Source organism: Artibeus jamaicensis, unplaced genomic scaffold (genome assembly GCF_021234435.1).
Source record: "Artibeus jamaicensis isolate MK-2021 breed Jamaican fruit bat unplaced genomic scaffold, CSHL_Jam_final scaffold_474, whole genome shotgun sequence".
Taxonomy (NCBI): Eukaryota; Metazoa; Chordata; class Mammalia; order Chiroptera; family Phyllostomidae; genus Artibeus; species Artibeus jamaicensis.
In genome coordinates, this window is record NW_026522046.1 from 34,472,395 (window position 1) to 34,497,412 (window position 25,018).

The window sequence follows — 25,018 nt, forward strand, 5'->3', positions numbered from 1 at the left end:
AATCTTGAGCATATATATTTTTGTGTTCACTATTTTTAATCATTGGATTTAAATCCTAAATAAATCATAAAAATGAATAACTAAAACAACTTAAAAACTAGATAAAAATAGAATACAATAAGAAAGATAATAAGTACTAAATTTGCATTACTAGCATACATAATTGGTTAGTATTACTTTATTATTACATTATTATTACTTTTTGTTTAGTAATTATTAAATAGTAACCTAATTGTTAATGCTTAAGAAAATATATTAAAAATGTGAAAAAAATCAAGTTTACGGTTAATAATAAAATGGCCAATAATAAATTTCTTAAACTGATTTTTAAATATGTTTCTTTTTCTTTAATTCAATATACATTTTAACTTTAACTGTATGAATTTTAAAGTATATAAAAAATCTAGAACTCCTTTGGATTGCAGTTGATAAATACATCTCTAAATGTCATTTAAACTATTTTAAAAAAATATTCCCATGAGCTAATAAGACAAATTTTCAGTACAAAAACTGTTACAGTAAGTTTCTAGTAGGATGCTTAGAATAATATTCTTCATTGAATAATCTATGTTGTTGTTTCTTGTCTTAAGTAAAGATGCTATTACATAAATGTTTTTCCCACCATGGAATACATAGAGAAAATCTACTTTTGAGGTGTAGGAAAAAGACTAGCAAGTTTTTTTACTAACATTATACTCTCTGCTTAGACTTTGATATTTAAAACTAGATTTGTTGATGTATTCTATTTTGCCCAAGTAAACTTGAATTATTTTAATTGCATATTAAAATACATAGAAGTGTGTCTTAAGTGGATGTTCCTAGCATTCCCTGGATAAATGTCAGCACTCATTTGCATATTTAAAACATTTAAATAGTTTTAAATTGATGCTTTATTTTATACCTTTTTTATTATTTGATATTTTATCGTTGTTCAATTAAAGTTGTTCCAATTTTCTCCCATTACTCACCCCTGCCCTGCCTACCCCCACCTTCCACATTCAACCCTCCCCCCATTGTCTTTGTCCATGAGTCCTTTATACAAGTCCTTGTATATGGACAAAGACATGAGTTGTTTGACAACCTTTTCTTTTCTTTCCCCCATCATCCCCCTCCACCCTCCCTTGTGGTCACTGTCAGATTTTTATTTCTGTGTTTCTGGTTCTGTTTTGCTCACTTCTTTGTTTTGCTGATTAGGTTCCACTTATAGGTGAGATCATATGGCATTTGCCTTTCACTGCCTGGCTTATTTCACTTAGCCTAATACATTATTTGATACTTTGGTAACATTTTCTATTGATTTATTGTTCTGAGATTAGGTGTAAACCCACTGTTAGACTTTACTTTCATGTTGAATTCCTAATATACACTAAATGTGCTGCGAGGCACATGATTTGGCCCAGTTATGTCTAGATCTGTGTGTGTGTGTGTGTGTGTGTGTTTAATATGTTCTACTAGGGTTAGTTTCTATACTTGTTAGTAATACATCATGGCAAAGGAGTTATTTACTTATGATTTAACTGTAAACCTTTTATCTTTTATATGTGAATAGACAGATTTAAAAAAAACAACAGGTCTTTGAAAATTGTTCCAATGAAAATTGATATGTTTAAGTCACTTTATTAATCTTGATGAGGAGTGCAATAGTGGCAGTTTTTGTTAGGGCCGCCCTGACTCTTTGTTCTACTGATTCAGGACATATTATTTCTTATAGAATTTACAATACCTTTCTCATATGCCTGAAAAATAGAGACATTTTGGGGGTCAAATTCCTTTCTCACTAGTAAAATTATTTTAGAATTAAATTAGCCTGGTTTATTAAAAGCTTTATGTAAGAAAAATGAATATTTAATAGCTTAAGAGTGATTATATAGGAGCTGTTAAAACTTCTAATCCTTAAACTGATGCTCTTTGCCTAGATGGGCAGCTGACTGGAAAATGAATGACACAGCCTTTTTATGCTCTTTCACAAAGACCATCTTCAGTGGACCTCAAAATTGCTCTTTTAGTTAATAGCCACCCATTACCACAAAATGATTTTCCCCCTTTTGGGACAGAGTTGAAATTAACATCATCTCTTGTTGTAAGCATATTCTCTCTTAATAATAGTTACTTGGGTTGAAAATTTTATGTATTACTCTCATCAAACCTCTTTTCTGAATTGATACTTCAGAATTTCAGTACATTAAAATTACAAGGTTGGTCCCAGTGTTCAGCAATAGAGTCCCAGAAGGTTAACTTAATCATGGATTTCAAATGGGTAAGGATCGAGGTCAGCTGTGATCTCCCTAAAAGGAAAGAGAATGATATGGATTGAACAGAAATGGAGGCATACCGTTAATAGATACCAAGTAACACGCCTGTCTGCAGGGATTGCTACACAAGAGCAGGGTTTTCATGCAGAATACCTTCCAGGAAAGTTTTCTCTGAAGATTTTATTTATTTATTTCTGGAGAGTGGGAAGGGGGATAGAAAGAGGGAGAAACATGAATGTGGAAAAGAAACATCAAAACATCAATCCCCCAAACAGGGACCTGGCCTGCAACCCAGGCATATGGCCTGATGGGAATTTGAACCAGTGACCTTTAGATTTGCAGAATGATGCCTAACCCACTGAGCCACACCACGTCAGGGCCTCAGAATTAATCTTAACTCTTCAGTAATATTTTATGTTAAGTTATATTATAAGTGAAAGATATCCGATATATTTTGAGCCTCCCTTGATCTTTAATTCTGCCTAATCTTAGGTTAAAACAGAGTAAACAAAGAGTTCATACTTATGGTACAAGTTTCTTGTTTTCAAGTTCATCTGTGTCGTGATAGAAGAATATATATTTTTCAAACTGTCTACTACTTTTTGAGCTTTACACATATGAATAGCTAACAAATTTTCTATTCAATAGATGTAAACAAAATAATGACATTAATCTACTTGATCTATTGATAGATAAACTGTACTCACCTGATCCTGTGAATAGTATAATTCCATGGATTACATCTTAATAGGGTTTATATTACTCAGTATATTCACTTGATAGAGGAAAACAAAGCCATGTCAAGGAATTTTGAATAGTTAAACATACATGAAAATGGTAGGCATGCTAGATTCTATTTTAAAACTTCTGTGGTATTGTTTTAAAATTGTAAACATGTCATTATTTTAATTATTGTAGATTGCACCTACATCTGACAGTGACTTTGGACGCTATAATTGCACAGCCACTAATCGTATAGGAACAAGATTTCAAGAATACATTCTTGCTTTGGCTGGTAAGTACAACACAATAATTTCTGAAGCCTCATAGAATATTTATGTAAGCAAATAGATTTTGCACTTTAATAAGACATGATTCAGGCTGTTATTCTAAAAATGAGTCAGTGCTTAAAACTTGGAATAGTTGTTATCTGACATGTATTGAGGACAGAGAATATATTTACTAATAAAAACAGATTTTAAATCCTGATTCTAATTTCTTCAACTTTATAAGTAGAATATTTATGGAAGAAGCAGGAAACATATCTTAAGAAATCAAATTATACTTTAAATACAGTAACAATTCAATCAAAAATTCAAAATAAAAGACGTCTTGGAAGGCAGTTAATGAAAACAAGTACATTTAAATTTTTAAATTAGAAAGTATAAATAATAAACTTAATTTGAAGACAAATAGAAAATGTATGGTTATATAACTTTTTTAAAGTCTCATTTTTTATATATAAAAACATTTTGTTCTTCCTCTAAAATTTAAAGATATAGGAATAACATATAGAGTAAAATTTATTTTAATGGTAAGCCCAGCTATGATTTAGTTACTTGTATTGCCTATATAACATATATATACACATATATATATATATACACAAACATACATATATATTTATAGAATTCACCATTATGTTATATAACACTGACTAGAAATTTGGAAAAATACATATTTTATACTTTGTGCAGCTCAAATGATGCAAAAATTTGATTTGTTGCCTTCTAACATTAGGTAGATAAATATTAGAAAACCAATGATATGTTACATTTTAATATTATAAACAGCTTCCATGGAAATATTTTAAAACATTGCCTAAGTAGAGTTCTTATGCATAACTATAATTTTATTTCATTATACTTGAAAATATTTTATTACTATGAAAATACATTTACAAAAGTAATATCATTAGTAGTACAGGTCAGAAGAAATTAAAGCTCATAATATGAAAATTTTTATGCGACTCTAAAACCTGTTATTGTCCAATTTAAGCTTTACTACAATGGGAAAAAAGGGAGAGAATGGGTTGTGTTAAAGCATTTTAGTGAAGAAAGCCAGAAGGCAAAGAATTAGAGCGAGTTAAGATAAGAGGAAGGGAGGGAGGGAGGGAAGAAAGAAAGGAAGAATTCAGGGAAGGAAGAAAATAAACTAATATTTATTGTCTACCATGAAGTCATTAGAAAACCAATCTCAGTGAAAAATATGGCCAGAAGACTCTGTATTTAGGCATATAAAAAAAGCATTATATAGGCAAACTCAATTTTAGGAAAATGAAATGTGTTGAGTTGCACCAAAACCCACTGATAATAAATGGAAGCATTGTTTTTACAGATGAGAAACAATTTACTACTCATTTTAATTCTGAACCTTAGAAAATTAAACAAATTTTGTCAGACACCCTTTTCTGACAAAGCCACCTTTCCCTGGGCAGTTTTAGGACAGGGGCTGTGCTGTGAACCGTCAGCAGGAACACACCCAGCACTGACATGGGGGAGAGTTCCCCACTACTAGCGAGGCTTTCAGTGCTCCACTAGCCATTCTGAGATCTCCCTGGTGAGACTTGTGAGGACTAAGGTAGGAAAGTCATTTAAAGCAATAGCACATGGTTGTGCTTAACAAATGTTAGCTAGCCACTATTATGGCCAAATTACAGTTTGTGATGGCCACTTTTATTGGGGGTAGGAGTCAATTTGTTGATGTCCCTTTAAATACAACAGGTACCTTCAGGCATTGTGGATCCACATATAATAAAACTGGATAATGGTAAAGTGACCTCAGTTATTCTGTACACTATGTATGTGTTAAATAATACAAAATTTCACTTCATTTTGTCACTTTCATTTTCCTTCCAGTGTTTTGTTCTACATCTTTTCCACAAAAACTGCTATTAAACTGCTGTGCTTGACAATTGATTTTTTTAAAACCTCAGTTCAGGACTCTATACTTAGCCCATTTAATCTCACCTTGTCAGTTTGAGCTCATCTTTTTAACCTACTAAGACCCTGTCAAATTCAATGTTTCAGCTTTCTTTCCAAGATTGATTTAATCCACAAATATCATGAAGCAGTCATCTATATTTTCACCTAAGTCGTGGATAAGCCTATACAACTCATTTTTTAGAATCATGACCTGCCTAGAGGTTAAGCTGGGTCCATTGAACAAAATTCTGTAGATATGGAATAATAGTCCACCTTCTTGTCCTATACCCATACCACAACAAGTATTTTATCCAAAACTTGTTCCATAAAATTGGAAAGCAGGTTAAACTTAGTTCATTTGTGAGCAATTTCTCAAACGAACCTAAAAGCAGGTTTCTTTTACATAATCAGTTTTATTATTTAGTTTTGAAAAATCCGTCTTGTGCTTTTTGGAAACCATAAGACACATTCTGCGTGTCTTCAGAAACTATGGCATCCCCTTAATTTTGTAATCCCCATACCCCTCCAAGTGGAATTAGACTAGCTGAATATTATTTTCAATGAGTCTGTGATGTCATCAATTCCTAAAAATCTGTTAATTCATTCACTCTGCATTTATACAGTAAGTTTCAAGTAGGTGCCAGGAGCTGTTCTTGAGTTTGGAAATTTGAAAATGAATACTCTATGTCACTGGATCTTTACAAATAAGAGTAAAATAGAAAAGGGTTTCAACAGAAGTTTGAATCATATGGCTGGGGACATAAAATGCAATTCTGATTGGATTTCTTGGGAAAAGCTTCCAAGAGGTAATGGCTTTTTTCTTCCAGTTTTATGTTATATTGGTTTCAGGGGTATAGCATAATGGCTAGGCAGTTATATGCTTTACATAGTTTTCCCCTCAAGACAGGTATCAGCTCTTGAGTTGAGGCTGAAAGAATGAGCAGAAACAGGTTCAGTGATGTAGAAAAGGGCAAGACGGGACCTTCCCTTCACTGCACAGACGTGCCAGGCTGTGAAGAGGTGGGATGGGGAGGAGAGGAGGCATCTGGTGGAGAACTGGGCGGTGATGTTGTATGAAAAGATTGGTGGTGGTGATGTGAATACAGAAGTAGTGAGAGATCAAATTATAGATCTTAAAAACATTCATCATGTTTACATTCTTTTATGTCAAGTGTACAGCAAGGGAAGTCTAGAGTTTTTCATCATAAAGCAGCCAGATCCATTTATCATGAGCAACCATCCTGGTAGCATGGTAGAGATGGATTTCATCACAGCCAATTTCCATGCTTCTGTCCATAACCCAAAATATATAAAGGTGAACTCAAATATCCTAAAACAATCTTCATTATTCCAGACGGGAGCTCTCTCCCCAGATTGTCCTTCTTCTTTAAACACTCAAAGCATATCTCATCTTTGTATTTTCTATTTTCTTCCCCTAATTTATATTTTTAATTTCAATATTTTATGTATACCCAAAATAGAACTTACTGTGTTTTTGACTTTATTGTTTAATTAAAGTTTACTTTCATTATTATTTTGTATTAGTTTCAGGTGCACAGCAGAGTGGTTAGAAAATCATATACTTTACAAAGTGTTCCCCCTAGTACTTCCTGTACCTACCCAGCACAATACATATTTATTACAATAAAATTAACTGTATTCCCTCTGCTAAACTTTATATCCCAATGACTGTTTTGTGGCAACAAATTTGTACTTCTTGATTCCTTTAACTTTTTCATCCAGTCCCACAATCACCTCTGCCCCATCCCTCCAGCAACTTTTAATTTGAGTAAATTTTTTCCTTTAAGTTTTTGGTTAAACATTATTTTTTTAGCAAAAATATTCTTTTTCACCTAATTATAAATTGCAATGCTACAACTATTCTTTTCATTTCCACTTAAATTAATCTCTCTTCCTGGATTAATTCTGACCAGTGTTAATAATAATTTATATATTACATTATTTTTTTGTAATTAGAATATATCTTCCATAAGAGGAGTGATTACTGTCTTATGTTTAGTCCAGAACATAAAAAGTTGTCTGGCTCATAGGAGATTTACATGAATTATTGAATGTATAATCAGTGTGTTTTGTTTGATTTGCTTATGAGTCATAGTTTAAGTGACACTCATTAATAATGATTTACTGAAATACATGATTTTTGAGAAGGGTCAAGACTTGGGTATGTATGAGGAAATAATTTCCTTTGATAACTCAGGAGTGAAGAGTACTTTAATGGGCAATATCAGAGGCAAAATGCTGTAATCAAGACATATTTCTAGAGTACTTTAGTTTGATTGGCAGACATAAAAATATATGGACAAATAAAATTAAAAACAATTATTCATAAAGTTAGTATAACTACTTATGAGGAGAATTTTTAAAACATATCTGATCATATGTTGAGAGAAGATCAATAGAATATTTATTTAAAGTTGGGAATTGGAGAAACCTAGAGGGGTAGTAAAAGAAGAATGAATTTACAGGGTTTCAGATGTGTCGCCAATTGGCTATAAGATTAAGGTCATTATGCTAAGTGAAATAAACCAGGCAGTGAAAGAAAAATATCATATGAATTCACCTTTAACAGAAGCCTGATCAACAAAACAAACAAGCAAGTAAAGTATAGCCAAAGACATTGAAATTGAAAACAGGATGACAGTGGTCAGAAGGGAGAGGGGAGGGGAAAAGGGTGAAGGATTTACAGGAGCAATTATAAAGGACATATGAACAACAATGGCGGGTGGAAATGGGGGAGAGAGGTGGGGAGGGCTGGGGTGGTGGGGAGAGGTGGTGGGAAAAGACAGAATACTGTCCTTGAACAACAATTTTAAAATGATAAAGGAAAAAGGACTCATGGGAAAAAAAAGATTAAGGTCACGATTGGCATAGGAAAATATATCTAAAATATTACTGGAAATAAGATGGCCACTCAGAACATTATTCCTCTACCCTTTACCTGATAAAATAACCACAAAAACAGACTTTCTGTGTTTTCACATTTATACTTTTGATCAAACGGTGACTTCATACATGCATGTAAATATCAAAGTGTTTGTCAACATACACTGACGGCCTGTTTAAAGAAAGGATAATTGAGGACATGTGTGAATGCCCGCTGAGTTTTATCCATCAACTTATCCTCACTACAGTAACTTTAATGTTGGTATTACTGTTACCATTTGGCTTATGAGGAAACTGAGACCCAAACAGTTTCGTTTGTACCCGGTCATACAACAACTTCAGAGACCGGTCCTAGGACAAGCATACATTTCTAAGCTAAACCTCAGCGTTCTTATCCATTGTCTATAGTTTAATTAAAATGTTGACACATTTTAATGGATATAAAATTATGTAAATGAAGGAGCAAGGTTATCAGGGAGGACAGCAAACACTGTAATGACTAACATTTACCAAGTATTTAGTGTGCGTATTTCAGGTTTTGTTTTGAGACCTCTGTCATACTTGGTACTCAGAGCAGCTCTAGCAGTGGACACTATTTTAATCTCCATTTTAGAGACAAAATGGTGAAAGATTAAGGAACTCATTCAAGGGGTTTAGTTGACTAAAGGAACCAGGGTAGACTTTGGATCCCTGCCTTCTGATGATACAAAGCCAAAGCTCTTCACCCAGCTCTGTACTGGGACCAGTAGAGCTGAAAAGTAAATAAAGAAATACATATTTTCCCAATTTTTTTATTTTTTCATTCAGTATGGGAGGTGGCATTCATTAATTATTAAAATTGGAAAGTGCTAAGAAGTAGTTTGGAAAAATATGCTAACAAGGATGGAAGTATTGTTTATGAAATTTAATAACGACAAGCCCCATTTGAAACATTGTGCTATGTTTGATAGTCTTTTACAATATGATCTGTTTACAATATGATACCCAGTGAGGTTAGATAATTCAAGATCTTGAAAGCCAGAGTGAAAAGTCTAAGTTGGCTGTTGTAAAGAAGAGGAAGCTCCTGAATACCCCAACTCAGGGAAGTGACGTGATTAGAGTGGTGCTTTAGAAAGATTGATTTTGCATTTATACACTATATGGATTGAAATTTGGTGGGATGTCCAATAGAAAAGGAAGCTGAGAGCCACAAATGGCATTAAAGGCAGAGGCAGAAAGGCCCTGGGCTTGTGAATTAACAGTGAAAACAGGAAGGAAGAAATGGATACAAGAATCATGATACAGGAAAGATGAAAATAACTTTGAGACTAATAGTAATGTATATGAGAGAATACATTTCTCCAAGGAGGAATATGATTATAAAACAACTGAGAAAGTAAAGAGAAGAGTTGTAGATGTTAGTTCCAAGCATATCAGATATTATTCCCTTTCATGTGTTCTATATCTTTGTATATTTTTAAATGCTTAAACACATATTTAATTTATCATATATTTCCCGAGGACTGAGTATTTTCTAGTCACTTTTCTCAATGGTATACGTACATATGTATGTGTGCATGTGTACATATGTAATAATTTAGTAGTCGTGAAATCAGAATGTTTAGGAACAGTACTAGATCTGCAGATCATAAGCATACCTTTTCTTTTAGTCAGGTAGCAGAATGAGGTGGCCAACACAAAACCAATATAAATGAAAAGCCAGGGTAATGGTCAGCAGTTCTGAATATAGACTATCTGGCTAGAAAAAGATTCCCACTGGCCCAAGGCTGGTGCTGGCACCACAGGGCTAAGGAAACAAGTTTGTTCTTTCTGCAGCGGTGTACCACGTGGAAGTGCACAGCTTAGCGGATGGTGCCTACCTCCGTGGGCGGTGTAAGAACCAAGGATCAAGTACAAGGCCTATGGTCAAAGGTGGGATCCCAAAGGGAATGACACCTTCCTCTCCTTCTCCATTCATTGGCACCTTTTCTATTGAAATGTAGACTCAAATGGAAGATGATCATTGCTGCAGTATCTCCTTTGACCTAGCTGACATTACAGACTCACTCAGCATGGAGTAAAGGATCGGCAGTCTTGTTAAAAACAATCTGTGTGTGTTTGAATTTTTTCCTCTTCCGCAAACTTGAGATCAAGCTTGAAGATGAAAATAGCCCACAGTTACAAGTGAGGGATGAAAGAAACATGAAAACTATGATAATAATTAAGTGTTACAGCTTAAATAGATGATTTTCAATAATTTATTTATTTTAATTTCCAGATAAGATTTTAATAGCAAGATGACTTTAGGATGCATTGGTATTCTACACATTTATTTCTAAACCTCAATGTTATAACACAATGCACTTCCCAGTATCTTCAAATAATTTACTGTTACTAAAAAGAGCATAAATATACACTATTGCATTTCTTTACAACATCCATCCCCAAAATGCCATGAACCTGTCTTCCAGGATCTCACCTGGTACCACTTGTAAGGCATATTTTATGTGACCTATTATTCTCTTTCAAATCTAACAAAGACAGCACATTTGACTCTTGAGAACCATGAACTTTTATATGAATGTTTGATTGTATCTGAATGGAAATCACTGCATTCTTTTATTTTTTTAAAAGATTTCATTTATTTATTTTTAGAGGGGAAGGGAAGGAGAGTGGGAGAGAAATATCCATGTACCGTTGCCTCTCATGCGTCCCCTGCTGGGAACTGGCCTGCAACCCAGGCATGTGCCCTGACTGGGAATCGAACTGCTATCCTTTGGTTTGCAGGCCTGCACTCAATCCACTGAGCTACACCAGCCAGGGCACTGCATTATTTTTTTATTTTTTATTTTTTTAAAAAAAAAAAATTTTAGAAGAAAAGAACAAAAAGAACACAGAAAGATTTTTTCTTATTCTTGTAAGGTTAATTCTAGAGATAACATTTACATACACTTATATGATATGTAATGTATATTATGTTCCATTGAGATGGCTCCAACTCCCAGTGACTCTACCAGTGAGGGACGCCCAGTGTCCTGTCCTCACCAACCCTGCTCAGCTCCTGTAGCTCATGCCTATGGCTTTTTAAATTGAATCATCTCATATTTGGTCTCTCTTTTTCTGATGCATTTCCCCCCACCAACATTATTGTCTTTTCCAAAGAATCCTGCCCTTTTATGATGTTTCCCAAGAAGGACAACTTCAATTTTGTCATTTTGCCTCCAGCAATGTCTCAGGCTTAATTTGCTATGGAATCCACTTGCTTATTTTCTGCACTCAGGGTATCTTTATGGCTTTTCTCCAGCACCAAATTGCAAGTAAATTATATTTTTCCTACCAGTCTTCTTCACTGTCTGTTTTTCAAATCTCTACATAGTAATGGGGAATAAGAGAGTGTGAACAATCACCCTAACCGTGGTCCCTAATGCTATGTCCTTCTTCTGGTCATCTTTCCTAACACTTCCATTGCTGACCTTCCAAGTCTCAGCCTCCTCTTGATTTCTTAATTACATGTAAATTTGGAAATGTTATGATTAGTTTGTCTGTGATTTTGGAAAGAAACAGCAAACGATTGAGAGACATAAAAAGATATTTTGAATGTTTAATGTGCCTCTAATTCTTCATGCTTCTGGAGTAGAGGTTTTATTAATTTCCTTGGTGAGACTTTCTTATCTCTGATTTTCTCCTTATGCTTGTTTGGCCTTTCTGATAAAATTTTTAAAAAGTTTTGTATGCTACAAACGAAAATAAAGTTCCACTCAGGATAACCTATTGAGCTTGAAATAATGTGAGTAGTGGATTGATAACAAACACACACACACACACCAGAGCAATTTTATAGTGGCTTTTTAAATTCAGGAATTAAAACTTCGATATCTCAAAAAAAAAAGGTTTATTTTCATTCAAGAAAACCTACATAAAATTGAAACAAATAGTTTGAAGTTTTATTTAGTTCATAACAGCATTTTCTCTAAACTTAACAATTACCCTAAAATTATCAGGGTAATTTTAATGAAAAATAAAGATAAATTTTTCACAAGAGATAATCATTTATACTAATGATTCTAAGTCTTCTTTTAGTTCTTATTATGTTCTAATTATAATTCATTCCCTCTCCATCCTCTTTCTCACAAGCTTGTTTTCTTTGAAAGCAGATAAAATGCTTATATTGTATAGAAAAGGCAGAAGTAAAATTATTTTCTCAATAAATGAAATTTGATATTGAATGTTTCACTATTTATTTGGTGTAGTAGTAATGTTGATTATTAGTCTATACTTTCTTGCAATTTAAACAGATCACCCAGCAGTTTATGCAAGCTTTGTAATTCAAATTATTAAGTGTATAGGCAATACCATTCCTATATTTCTAATTCTAAGAATTCCGTAAGTATTTTTTCAGAAAGTTGTATCACATTGCTCTTAATCGCATTTTATATATTTATTTATTTGTTTATTTGCTTATTTATTCACTTTAAACTTTTTCACAAATATACATTTTTCTTTAACAGTTTCATTAAATTTGTCGGTGTAATGCTGGTTGACAAAGTTACACAGGTTTCAGGTGCACAATTCTACAACACACCATCTGTATAGTGGCCATCTATACTACTAAGGCTACATTTTCTTGTGATTGTTGCTTCGTAGATGTACCATCCAGCCCCTATGGAGTGAAGACTATAGAGCTGTCACAAACCACAGCCAAGATTTCCTTCAATAAGCCGGATTCCCATGGAGGTGTACCTATCCATCACTATCAAGTGGATGTCAAAGAAGTGGCATCAGAAACCTGGAAAATAGTGCGCTCCCATGGAGTTCAGAGTGAGTCAGTGATTTCAAAGGGTATAGATCAATTCAAGCTGATCTTAAATACACCTGTATGATTAGTTTTTTTATCCTCCTTCACGTTGTACTTTTTCTCATTTAATGTGGTAAGGTCAGGAAGACATTTCCATTGCCATATTCTTTTTGAGAATACTGTAATTTTAAAAAGAGTGGGAGCACCTTCTTTCTTTCTGCTGCATAGAATTCCATTGTGTAAATGTACCATAGTTTTTGATCTGTTCATTTACTGATGGGCACCTAGGTTGCTTCCAGCACTTGGCTATTGTAAATTGTGCTGCAGCAGAAAGAAAGAAGGAGCTCCTGCCCTTTGCAACAGCATGGATGGAACTGGAAATCATTATGCTGAGTGAAATAAGCCAGGTGCTAAAAGACAAATACCATATGATCTCACCTTTAACAGGAACCTAAACAACAAAACAAACAAGCAAAGTATAATCAAAGACGCTGAAATAGAGAACAGGCTGACAAGGACCAGAGGGGAGGGAGTTTCAAGGGAAAAGGGGAAAGATTTACAGGAACTAGTATAAAGGACACATGGACAAAAACTAGGGGTGGTGGAAATGGGAGGGAGGTGGGGAGCACTGGGGGGTGCTGGGATGGGAGTAAAAGACAGAAAACTGTATTTGAACAACAATTAAAATAATTTTAAAAAGAGTGGGAAAGTTTGCTTTTTTAACAAAGATGGATGATTTTAGAAAAATCACCAAAGTTTAATTCTTGGGGGAGAAAAAATAGTATTTGAAATGTAGGTGGTGGAAAACTAAATTCTCACATGTGAGATTAGGTGACTGAATATTATGAAATGTCTGTTTTCATTTATTAATAGTATTTCCACCATTAGCAGGTGTGAAAGTAATAGTGTAACATGGCTTACATATGTATTCATGAAGTCATCTACAAAAATTCATCTGCCTGCTAAAATTTATTTCAAAATTGTTTTAAAAACTCAAATTGTACTACCAATTATGGCATTTGAATAATAGAAGTAGTTAGCTTAGGGAGGTTGAAACAATGTATAACTGTACTTGTTACTTATGTTGAATTTCATCATGTTGTGAGAATGTGATTTTTTTTCTACTATAAGAAGACACTAAAGTAGAAAATAATAATAAATTACCAGATTTAGACTTTTATTTGGGTCACAGAACTACATTGAGTGGCCCCAAAGAACAGCATGAAATAGTAAGGAAGTTATTGCTCCACAGTGTGGTCCTCCAGAGGCCCTGCCTTAACCCTTGCAGGTGTGATAGGTATAAGCGTCTGTAAAAAGCAAGAGCCATCGTGTGAAGAATTATTCTCAAGGAAAACAGAGACAGAGCAGATAAAATCATTCTAGTCTCACCTGTGTTGGCACCTGCTTGTTTAGCTTTTGCTAAGAGTAAATAGAGATTTTAGGTAGAAATTTTAGAAATAGTATCAGTCAATCAGTCATTAATTGTTTACCACATTCTATAAATCATGCTCCCAAACAGGCCTGCTCTTACAATTTCTTTAATGATGAGAGATGTTCGATAATAAATGTTCTTTGGAGACATTCTTTTTAGTTCAGGGAAAATAATTTATAAAGATAGCACTCAAAAAAAGAATAAATGAGTCAGTTCAAGGATTCTAGTACAATAAATCATTATCCTAGATGCAGAAATAACATTTATGTTTAAGGAAAAAATAAGAGAGAGCAGAAGATAAAGGATAGAGAAAATGAATTCTTTCTGATACTGCAGAAAACCAAAAGTGGGTGCTTGAGCACAACCATGAGGAAAACTAATATGAATTCTATACATTACAGAAATAACATCTGGCAAAATAGTACTGCCACACCTAATCCCTCCACTGTGGGGGAGAAGGTTAATAGACTCACAGAAGACTTTTTATAAAGTTGCAGCACTGTGGAGAATTTACAGTGGTCTTGGGTGACCAACTCGATATACTGTAAAAACTGACTTTCTACCCATGTGTCCACCTTTCAGAAGCACATTCGCATACCTATGAAACTGATATATAATAACAAGGGATATTTGTTAATTTACAATGTAATATTACTGTCCCAGAAATTAGATATCTGGAGTTATGTGCATATAATAGGTGTATCCTTTACCTGTAGGTATATTATATAGGAAAGAAAACATGAATAAGAAACTTACTGGTGAGTCTTGAGTATCAGTAAAGGAAATTACCGGAAACTGGTATTTAATGCTCTCAGATTGGAAAAGCTTGCCAATGAGACCAAAATGCTCAGAGTCTTGTGGCTGGGACTTCCTTACTTTCACATGAGGAAAGTACCTCCATTAAAAAGTTGTGTCTATTTCCATGGTTCACTCTTCTTTCACAGATATGTTAATATGTACCTTAAATCAGGTTATATAGTTTTGTGACCCTAACGATTCTGATCTCGAGCAGAAATGCATTTGGTTTTGTCTTGCACAGTTTAAAACCTATAAAATCCAATTCTGCACTTATATTTTCTTTGATTGCCATAACATCTGCACCTTGTGCTAGGGAGTTGAAAGTGGGGAGGTGGCATGAACTACATCTCCTCTTGGAAAGACAAATGGAATCCAATACATTTTTTTGGTGCTGTATAGTTCTCTTTGGGTTTTCTGTGCTTTCTGTGGGACAGATATCTAAGTACCTGTGACCTGGAGATGCAGGTGGGGAATGCAAGCCAAAGTTTTAGTTGCTGGCAGTTCTCTCTCTCTCTCTCTGCCCCTCTCTATCTCCATCTCCATCTCCATCTCCATCTCCATCTCCATCTCCATCTCCATCTCCATCTCCATCTCCATCTCCATCTCCATCTCCATCTCTCATCTCCCGGTCTCTGTTTGTGTCTGTGTTTCTAGCTCACACTTTTACTTCCTTCCAAGAGCTTTAAGGTTCTAGCTCTCTGCAAGGGTCCCAGCTCCTAGTCTACCTGTTGTATCCTCTTTCTCCAGAGAGGACGTCCAAACCCAATCTTCTGTATCAGAGTGTTGGCTAGTACCCTTTGGGTGATTGAGTAACAGTGATGTTTTCAACGGGACTGCAGTAACTGATGGAGAAACAATGGCAAGGCCTCTCCAGCTGCAGGTGTCCCCATCTACCTCACTTGTGGTGTTTCACCCTCTGTTGTCCTCTTCTGTGAGATAATACGTGCATTTAAAAAGATTTTTGAAAAATGGCATGTGTACAATGGTGTATGTACTCAAGAGACTTATTTTTGGCTACGGAGATGACCCTATTCCTAAAAAATCTGAAGACATATTTTAAAGCACATGTACATTTTGAATACTGAAGAAATGCTCACTTGTTTGATGTTATAGTATAGTTTGTGCTAATCATTCATCCTAAAGTTTAAGAGATTTTTAGAAACATAACCAAGCATTTTACTCATTGCCATTAAGGCATTTGTTAGAAGGCAGATTTAGGTTTAATCTATGGAAAGACAGGCGCATGTGGTCATAAATACTGTAGTTAGTACTGTTTTTTTTTTGCTCTCCAAGTGGCTGTATTTATTTATTCTAATTTACTTGAGTTAGTTGATGTTCATTTACTTTTCTTTATTTAATCTTCAGATTTATTACATACTGTTCATGTAACAACTTCTTATTGCTGATATCAACACCTGGAAATAAATATCAGCTCTGGCTTGGTCATGATGTCATTTAGTAAGAAAATTTTAGCATAAAATTCTCTGTTAGTAGATTCTGATTCAAAATAACATATTAATTTCTTATGAATTTCACCTGCTTACTCTGTACCTGGCCCTAGGTTTAGGGTGTAGTTGATATCTGGACATAGTATCATTACATTCTTCTTTCAGTTTTAGCAGGAGCCTTGCTGATTATCCCAACTACTGATGTGACACAAATTAATTTCCAAAATCTGGAGAACAGTGAACAAATAAGATATTAACAGCATAAGCTATTTGAATGTAAAATGTGAGTCATCCTGCCTTATAATTTTAAGTGAAAAACATGTATCAAGGCATAGAAAGAATTTTTGGTTGGGAGAGTTACATGACACATTAATTACCATATCATTTAACACTTTCTAAGTGTGTTCTAGACACCTCATTGGGCACAAATGAAGAGAAAATAATAATCTTGCAAAGAACTACTAATTTTTCAGCCTTCAAAATAAAAATGAAAATTAATATTTTAAAATATCAAGTTCTTTTTTAACAGAGAATAAAAACAATTCTCCCAAGTAGCATAATCTATTTCTTTTGACTTGTGAAAGGTTTAGCCAATTGGAGTCAGACATAGAAGTCCTTTCAATCTCAATCAAAATTATTAGATGCTTTGCTTTATTGTAACTGAGAGTTTAGTTGAATTAAACTATATTTCTGAAAATAAGGGAGAGAATTTTTAATAGAAAATAATACCATTTTCTAAATGGAACTTTCATTGGAAACTTCAATTCTTACAGATTTCACTTATTGAAGATAGTAATGCTGACTGCAATTAGAAAGTAGCTATAAAATTGGATTTTTTCCAGTATTTTTTTACATAGTTCCACTAAACTTTCAATGCAGCTTTGTTGAATGTAGCAATATGTATATTTTAAACTATTGATGGTAATTTTAACATTATGATATTTAGTGTATAAATGCTATAATTAAGGTTATGTGCATGCTTTATTATTACACATAATTCCAAACTTTCGATCTGGGTTTTCATTTTAGTATAAGTTTTATCTTAATTAAAATCTGAAACAAATATCCATTTCTATGGTAGATAAAGCCATTTTCAGTTTTGTGGAGCGGTAGCATTCAATAAGCATTTATTCCAAGATTGTTGTGAAGTGTATATTTGGATTTACAAAATATACACCTGTGCCTGGTAAGTCAGCAAACTAATGGTGAAAAGAAGCTTAAATTGGAAGAGAGTGAAAATTAGTTGATCAAATACTGAAAAACACTCCAGTGCAACTACAGAGATGCTACTTCCTAATACCTTCCTTGGTCCTTAGGGGGCGCCCTAAACTCAGCCCTCAGCATGAAGAATCATCCTGATTCTCATACTCCAAAACTGCACGCTTGTTGTCTTTGATATAGATTTGGACTAAGGGTTCCACATCCATAATGAAAAGTGCATTGCATGTGTTACATGTGTATGGACTTTCCTACCAATCCTGCTGTTAGAGAACCTAGTTACTTCTGTGTTCTAGTTTTTCTTGGTGGTCTCTCATCTTCCCCAGCACCAGCCCCCCACATTTCCTTTTACTTCAGCAGGCTTGGATATGGCCAACAAAGAGCTCTTTCATATTATTTGCATCAGGTGATAGTTTAAATTTTTAAACTGAACATCAATGCTCTTTCTTAGTGAGATAGTTTTGGTAATTATTTTGTAATTTCCCTCTTGGTTTTCTATTAGAATTTCTTTTTTAAAAAATATTTTATTTATTTATTTTTAGAGAGAAGGGAAGGGAGGAAGAAAAAGAGAACAGACATCATGTGCCCCCCACCGGGGACTTGGCCCTCAACCTAGGCATGTGCCCGGACTGGGAATCAAACCAGCCACGCCCTGCTTCACAGTCCGGTGCTTAATCCACTGACCCACGCCAGCCAGGGCTGTATTAGAGTTTCTCAATCAAATATTGGCTTTCCTTGATTAATTTTCTAGTTTGTATGCATTTTGTCTATTATTGTCCCTACTTTTATTTTTTCTAATTTATATTAAACTTATCAGTTTATTATATTTTAAAATTTCTAAATCTTTTATTCCCTGTCATGCCTTATTTCAAGCATACTGTATAGTCTCTTGTGTCTGGCCGTGGTACTCATACCTGTTTTCAAAGTTGTTTTTTTCCCTGATTTTTTGGTTGTTGTTATTTGTTTTATTCTTTACTATTCACATGAGAAACTTACCAAGCATTTAGTGATCCTCTCCAGATGTGTATATTCAACAGTGAGAAGAAATCACCACTAGGTGCTCTTTGGAAAGGCAGGACTTTTCAAACATTGTAACGACAGGGGGGTTCTCAGATCCCCATAGCAAAGGTCCAAAAAAGGTCAGCTGGGTATAGATACGTTTGGGAGGTTGTACAGAATGAGCAGCGTGCTTGGTTACCAGGGCTGTATGGAAAATCTGCTTGTGCACATGCAGCATCCAGTATATCAACTCCACACTCATGTCAGAATGTCAGAATCTAAAGGTTCTTTGGTTCAACTTTTCTAGGTAACACACTTTTGTCTTGTGTAGAGATGAGAGAGAAAACTATGCCTTCCCTTAAATGTGAGAAAAAGACATGAGAGTACAATTATTCAATGTGTCATGTTCACCAGTATTTTTTGTTCCCATCTTCTTACTTTTAAAATTCCCGAGACCTTACAGAATTCTGTAGGTCTTATCAGTTTATCCTTCCTTGGCATCGCATCTTTGAATACAGACACTTGTTATTTTTGATGTAATATTATATATTTTTCTTTTTTTCATATTTTTATTTAGTTATTTTTATATATTTTATTGACTATGTTATTACAGCTGTCCCATTTCCCCTCTTCACTCCCCTCCCACCTGCACATTTCCCCCCTTCAGTTCATGTCCATGGGTCATATATATAAGTTCTTTGGCTTCTACATTTCCCATACTATTCTTGCCCTCCCCCTGTCTATTTTCTACCTACTACCTACCCTACTTATTCTCTGTACTTTTCCCCCCTCTCTCCCCCTTTCCTTTCCCTGTTGATAGCCCTAATAGTGACATTTTAAATGATTAGTGCTGGGGAAAGGATTGGTCAGGTTTGGAGTGGAGCTTAGGGGCTGCGATTATGAATGGGGTGGTGGAGAACTCTTCATGGCTAAGGGGACAGGAGCAAAAACCTGAAGTAGGTGACACAGGGAGCCCTGTGGTTATCTAGGGGAACAGCGCTTCACGATGAGAACAGCCAGTGCACAGGTCTGGAGCTAGGAGGAGCAACAAAAGCTCCTATAGGTGCAGGGAGGGAGTAAGGAGGAGAATATAAGGGGAGGAGGTCAGAAATAATGAAGTTCTTTGTGAGTTGTGTTGAGTTGGCTTTTACTCTGAGTTCTGGTTTTGAGTCATTTGTGCTCCTGGCTATGGAAGCTGGTAAACAGATTGGTAGAAAGTAACTAAGAAGCAGCCTGGGGCAGGGAACCTTTGCAAGGAGACATTCATTTGAGTGGAAGGAAGCCTGACCAATGAGAGCGAGGGAAGGAGCTTTTGAGCAGGGAGAGTAGCCAGTGTCGAACTTGGGAGAGGTGGAGGGAGAGAAGCCAGTGTCCCTGCGGGGAGATGGGAGTAGTGACTGGAGAGGAGCGGGGCGAGTGCCAGATCAGGGCCTGCATTTATTCACCTCTCAATTTACAAGGTACTTTGTCCCCGGACTTCCCACACCTCAGCTCCAATGCTGCCTTCTGGGGTTGCCTCCACATCCTCCTGCTGGGCACCGACAAGCAGCGTGCTGGGCTCTATTTAGTTATTTTTCAAGTACAGTTTTTTGTCTATTTGATGTAATATTATATTTTTTTATTCAGGCTTTTAGAATATTTAAAATAGAGTCCATGTTAAGCTGATGTGTTAATATATTGATAATTACAATATTTGACAACCACAATTTTAGAAAAATTAGTATATCAATGATTCTTACTGAGTAATGATTAGTACTTATAATTTACTGTAGTCCCTGGTGTGTTATATGGCTTGTGAAGAAAAAAAAGCCTCACATTTATCTCAGAAACTAACTTAATATACACATTCAGTGGGAACTTAAGTACAAATTTAAGCTTCAAGACATGCAGTTTTTATCAACAGGAGCCAGAATAATGACAGCCATTGCATATGGGTACAATATAAGGTGGCATATGTTATATATAAACTATGGGAAGAGATATTTCATGGACTGTTATGTAAGTGGTGCCAATTGAAGTTATTAAACATGGAATCTCTGCCTATTGGTGGATATGTTTACACTGCACAGGAGAATCTATTAGAATGTGCAAAATAGTTTAATATAACCAGAAATATGGGGGAAACCTACAATTTGATAATCACCTCAAAATTTTATTATTTAAAAATCTACTAATTATGCTATAGATTTAAATTTATTCAACAGCATCTGGATTCTTCATTGGTAATTGAGGAATACAATGTGTATAATACAATGTTATGTCTTTAAACACAACATATAATAATGTAATAGGGCAAATATCTTTCTGTTAAATTCCCAACTCATTTTTGTAATGAAATACACAGAATTAAGCTTCTTTTAATCTGAATTATAAAACTATAAAAGAGAAAGTAAATAATTGCCAGTGTAAACATTTTATTAAAGTCATTGTTTTATAAGTATCTCTTCCATGGTGACTGTTGAGTATGAAACATTTTGCTTTTGTTAGTACACTTAAAATACAGAGCAGAAATAATAAGAATCGTATTTTAACCTAAGTTAGAGTAAGCCCATTCAGATATTCACTCCAAGATGTGCTATATAACAATGTTACCTATGATGTGACTTTCCTAAATTTTGGGAGGAATTTTCTGTTTGTCATGGTGCCATTAAATAATAAAAGATAAAATTGATATTTTTACGTTACTTAAAAACTTCACTTTATTGTTTATTTTATCTTTAGTATGAATTTTAAAATTAAATTTAGTTGGGTAACATTGGTTAATAACATTACATAAGTTATAGGATAACTTATATATTTTTAGTTACTTAGAAATGCACCTCAGAAGATGTCCCTGCAGACTATGACAAGATCATTCTTTTAGGCCTTTCTCTCCCCCCTCAGCCCCAATCATACATGCAGTGGTTCATTTTAATTACAAAAAGGAATTTTCTTTCTTCCTCATTATCTTTGTGTTTTTCTGTGTTCTTAAAACACACATTAGTAATGCATTTTATTTTGTTTTTTATATATTACCAAGAAATTTTAATAAATAATGAGTAAATAAAACAATGAGTTTTATGTCATTCAGTGCCATAAACCTTTGGTAGTTATTATGTGTTTAAATACTAACATATATCAGTTCTCAAAAAGCTTCTTTGGCTACCAATTATGATGAATTGGTTATAAAAGGAAATTTTTGTTTATTTGTTTGAGTTTTAAACAATCAATAGACAGGGGGAGGTTGAGAATAGCATAAGAAATGGAGAAGCCAATGAACTTACATGTACCACCCATGGACATGAACCAGGGGTGGAGAATGCTGGAGGAAGAGGGGGGATGCAGGACATAGGGGGAGAAAAGGGAGAAAATAACCGGGACACCTGTGATAGCATCATCAATAAAATATACTTTACAGAGGAGGCATATCCCTTTCTATTGTAGTATTAATGATTATTTTATGGGAGAATTTTCAATTTCCCTGTAGTTTTCCATATACCTGGAAGTTGTTACAGCATCATTTCAAATTACACTTTAAGATTTTATTACAGTGTTAATCATGCTATTCACAATTGCTTGAGTAAAATTGGATTTCCTTCTATCATATTATACTTTAGAAGCAACTAAAAATAATCATTGTGTAAAGTTAGCTCCAAACTATGATAGATTTTAAAATCCTAATAAGTTCCAATGCCTTTTAAAAATTCTCTACAATGAATATTTTCTATGATTACAATGTCTCAACAATAACTGTCCCTGAACAAAAGTTGTTATCATTTTTAAATCACTATATTTCACATGGTAAAAGAGAAATTGAGGTTAAACCCAACTGCAATAAATTCGTATGAATACCAAAGTTTGGTTGAAAAAGTAATTTGCAGTGAGTAACTCCATATTTTCTGTGAAAGGAAATCTGTTCTAATTTTTATGAATTGGAAAGAGCTCTGTGCACTAAAATTCAAAACAAGAAAATCTTGTACTGTTTTCATTGTGCCCATAAAGAAAGAAACAGAGCTAAATTAGAAATTTATATGTAATTTAAATCTTAATGAATTTAAGCTCTGTAGATCAAAATATACAAGGAACTATGCTAAGAGAAAATTGACTGAAATATACTCTAAGTGAAATAACTTGTCTGCTGGAAGCTTCCCCACATAATCACAAGAAGATACAAATTCATGCATAATTCTGCACTCAGCCTGGTCTCTGCTATAATGATACAGTTTCTATACAAATATTTTAAATTTTTTCAATAAAATTAATGAACTGTTCTTAACTATGATTTTTGAAGCAGAACAATAAATGGTAGAAGGAAATAAAATTAATATATGTAGGAAAGATTTTTTGTGAGTAGTGAGAAAAGCAGCATGAATATTTCATGAGTGTTTTGCAGGAACTTAATTCACAAGAGGATGATATATTCATAGTTCCCAGAAACTTTAAAAAAATAGAATTCGTTTCACTGCTCAAATAAACACTCTTGTGGACACTTTAATATTCAGTGTAAATATCATCTTTGCCAGGATATAGATTATAAATTCTTCTTGATTTTAGTGAAGAGGCACTGTGAGATGGCCATCACGGCTGTTTTGATAGTGAATTTATCCGAGGGGAATTTCGGAAGACCTATGTAAATATTATACCCCTCAATTTCTAAATCATGTTCGACACCTTTCGTTATGTTAGATATTATTTGCAATGATCAACTTTCATTGTTGTCAACATTATTTATATTTTATTATAGTATATAAATATTCTCAAAGTTGAAGGAGGGGTACAGAGCTTTTCCTTTGTACATCTACCACTTGCACTGACTAGCTCAGTGAGTCATCATTGTTCATGCATGCATATTCTGGTCTGTCCTCCTTGGCTGCCAGGTTACACCACTGTTGTGCAAACTGTTCTTAGGTCAACAATGGCTTGACTTTTTCCAGACAGACATTGTAGATACATATATACAAAGTGGGGAAGCAATAGATTTGATATGGAGAGATCTGATCAGATCACTGGGGAGTAGTTGGGAGGGACCATAGGGAAAGGTTACCTGAGACAATGGTAAACAGTCTAGAATGTGATTGGCCAAGAAGCTAAATAATTTAAGATAAAAGGATGGCAGAGACTGGCTCTCAGGTTCTCTTCCTTGAGGGCACCTGGATGGTTGTGCTACAGCTGTGTGTGTTTCCCAAAGGACAGTGGTTTGGATGGGAGAAGAATTCTGGGTGCTGCCAGCATCGGGATGGCCTGGCAGAGCGGGGCAGGGTTGTTCTTCTTTGGGTGTTTTAGAAGGGACGGGTTCTGAAGCAGAAGCCTGCCATTCTTCTAAAATTGTGTTGCTTTTGTATCTTTTGTTGTTATCATTTGCAAACGAATCCTATAGAAATAAGCTAATTAAAAACTAACAGGGGTTAAAGATACGGGAACTCAGAAGTTTAAAAATTTAGCCTTAATTTTTAGGCTTAAGTGATTAAAGCCATAACTAAAGAGTTACAGGGTTTCGCTTTAATTGATAGGTTTAAGTAACTAATACATGTGGAAAACTGTTATTCCAAAATTGTGTAGCTTTTGAATAAAGACTCCTTTTCTTGTTCACCAAGCCTCTGCCTTCAGAACTTTGCCTGGAGGGTGGTGAGAGGCAGCGGATCCCACTCGATGGTCAGTGTCAGGTTTACAGTTTTGAGGGTGCAAAATAGAGTTTATTCTTGTGTTGTTATCTATTCATTACTTTATTCCCCATAGGAACTGCAAACTCACTATTGACTCTCCTGTGTGTATATGCGTCCCTCGTGTGTCATTATACTCTCACCTTTCTTTCCTCCCTGTGTCCTAATGTTCCCGTCAACCAAACACTTGGCATTTGGGGCAGGTTCACTCACTATGCCAGCCTTGCATTGCACTTTGTTGTGGTCGTGCCTTTGTAACTCCTGGCCAGAGATTGTAACTCCTCCCATCCTTTTTTTAATCAATTCTTTGGGTCCCAATGATTTCAGGCTTCCTTGTGATGACTAATTTTATTTATTTATTTTTGTAGAAACCATTTTACATTACTTTGTAACTCTATATTTACAAAGGAACGCACCATGCTTGTGTTTACCAGCCTTACAGTTTGTGATATAAGTACTAAAACATGAGTCACGTCTCTCTATCTTGACTGCACACCTGAGATCCTGTGTATACGAACCTTTGAATCTTCTGCATCTGAGACAAAAGAATGGGTACTTAAATATTGTTTGTTTATACCCATGTAAAATTATATAGGTATTAAGTATTTCAAATGTCTTTAAACTATCACC

The 25,018-nt window shown here is 34.6% G+C and overlaps 1 protein-coding gene across 2 annotated transcripts in view; it reads left to right on the forward strand.

The window, feature by feature from the left end:
• NCAM2 (neural cell adhesion molecule 2) overlaps positions 1–25,018 on the forward strand; it is a 419,099-nt gene that overhangs the window by 331,694 nt on the left and 62,387 nt on the right. For both annotated transcript variants that reach the window (XM_037161841.2, XM_037161842.2), the window contains exons 11-12: positions 3,171–3,267; positions 12,704–12,877. In XM_037161841.2, the coding sequence (XP_037017736.2) occupies positions 3,171–3,267; positions 12,704–12,877 (271 nt within the window). The remainder of the gene's footprint in view (positions 1–3,170; positions 3,268–12,703; positions 12,878–25,018) is intronic.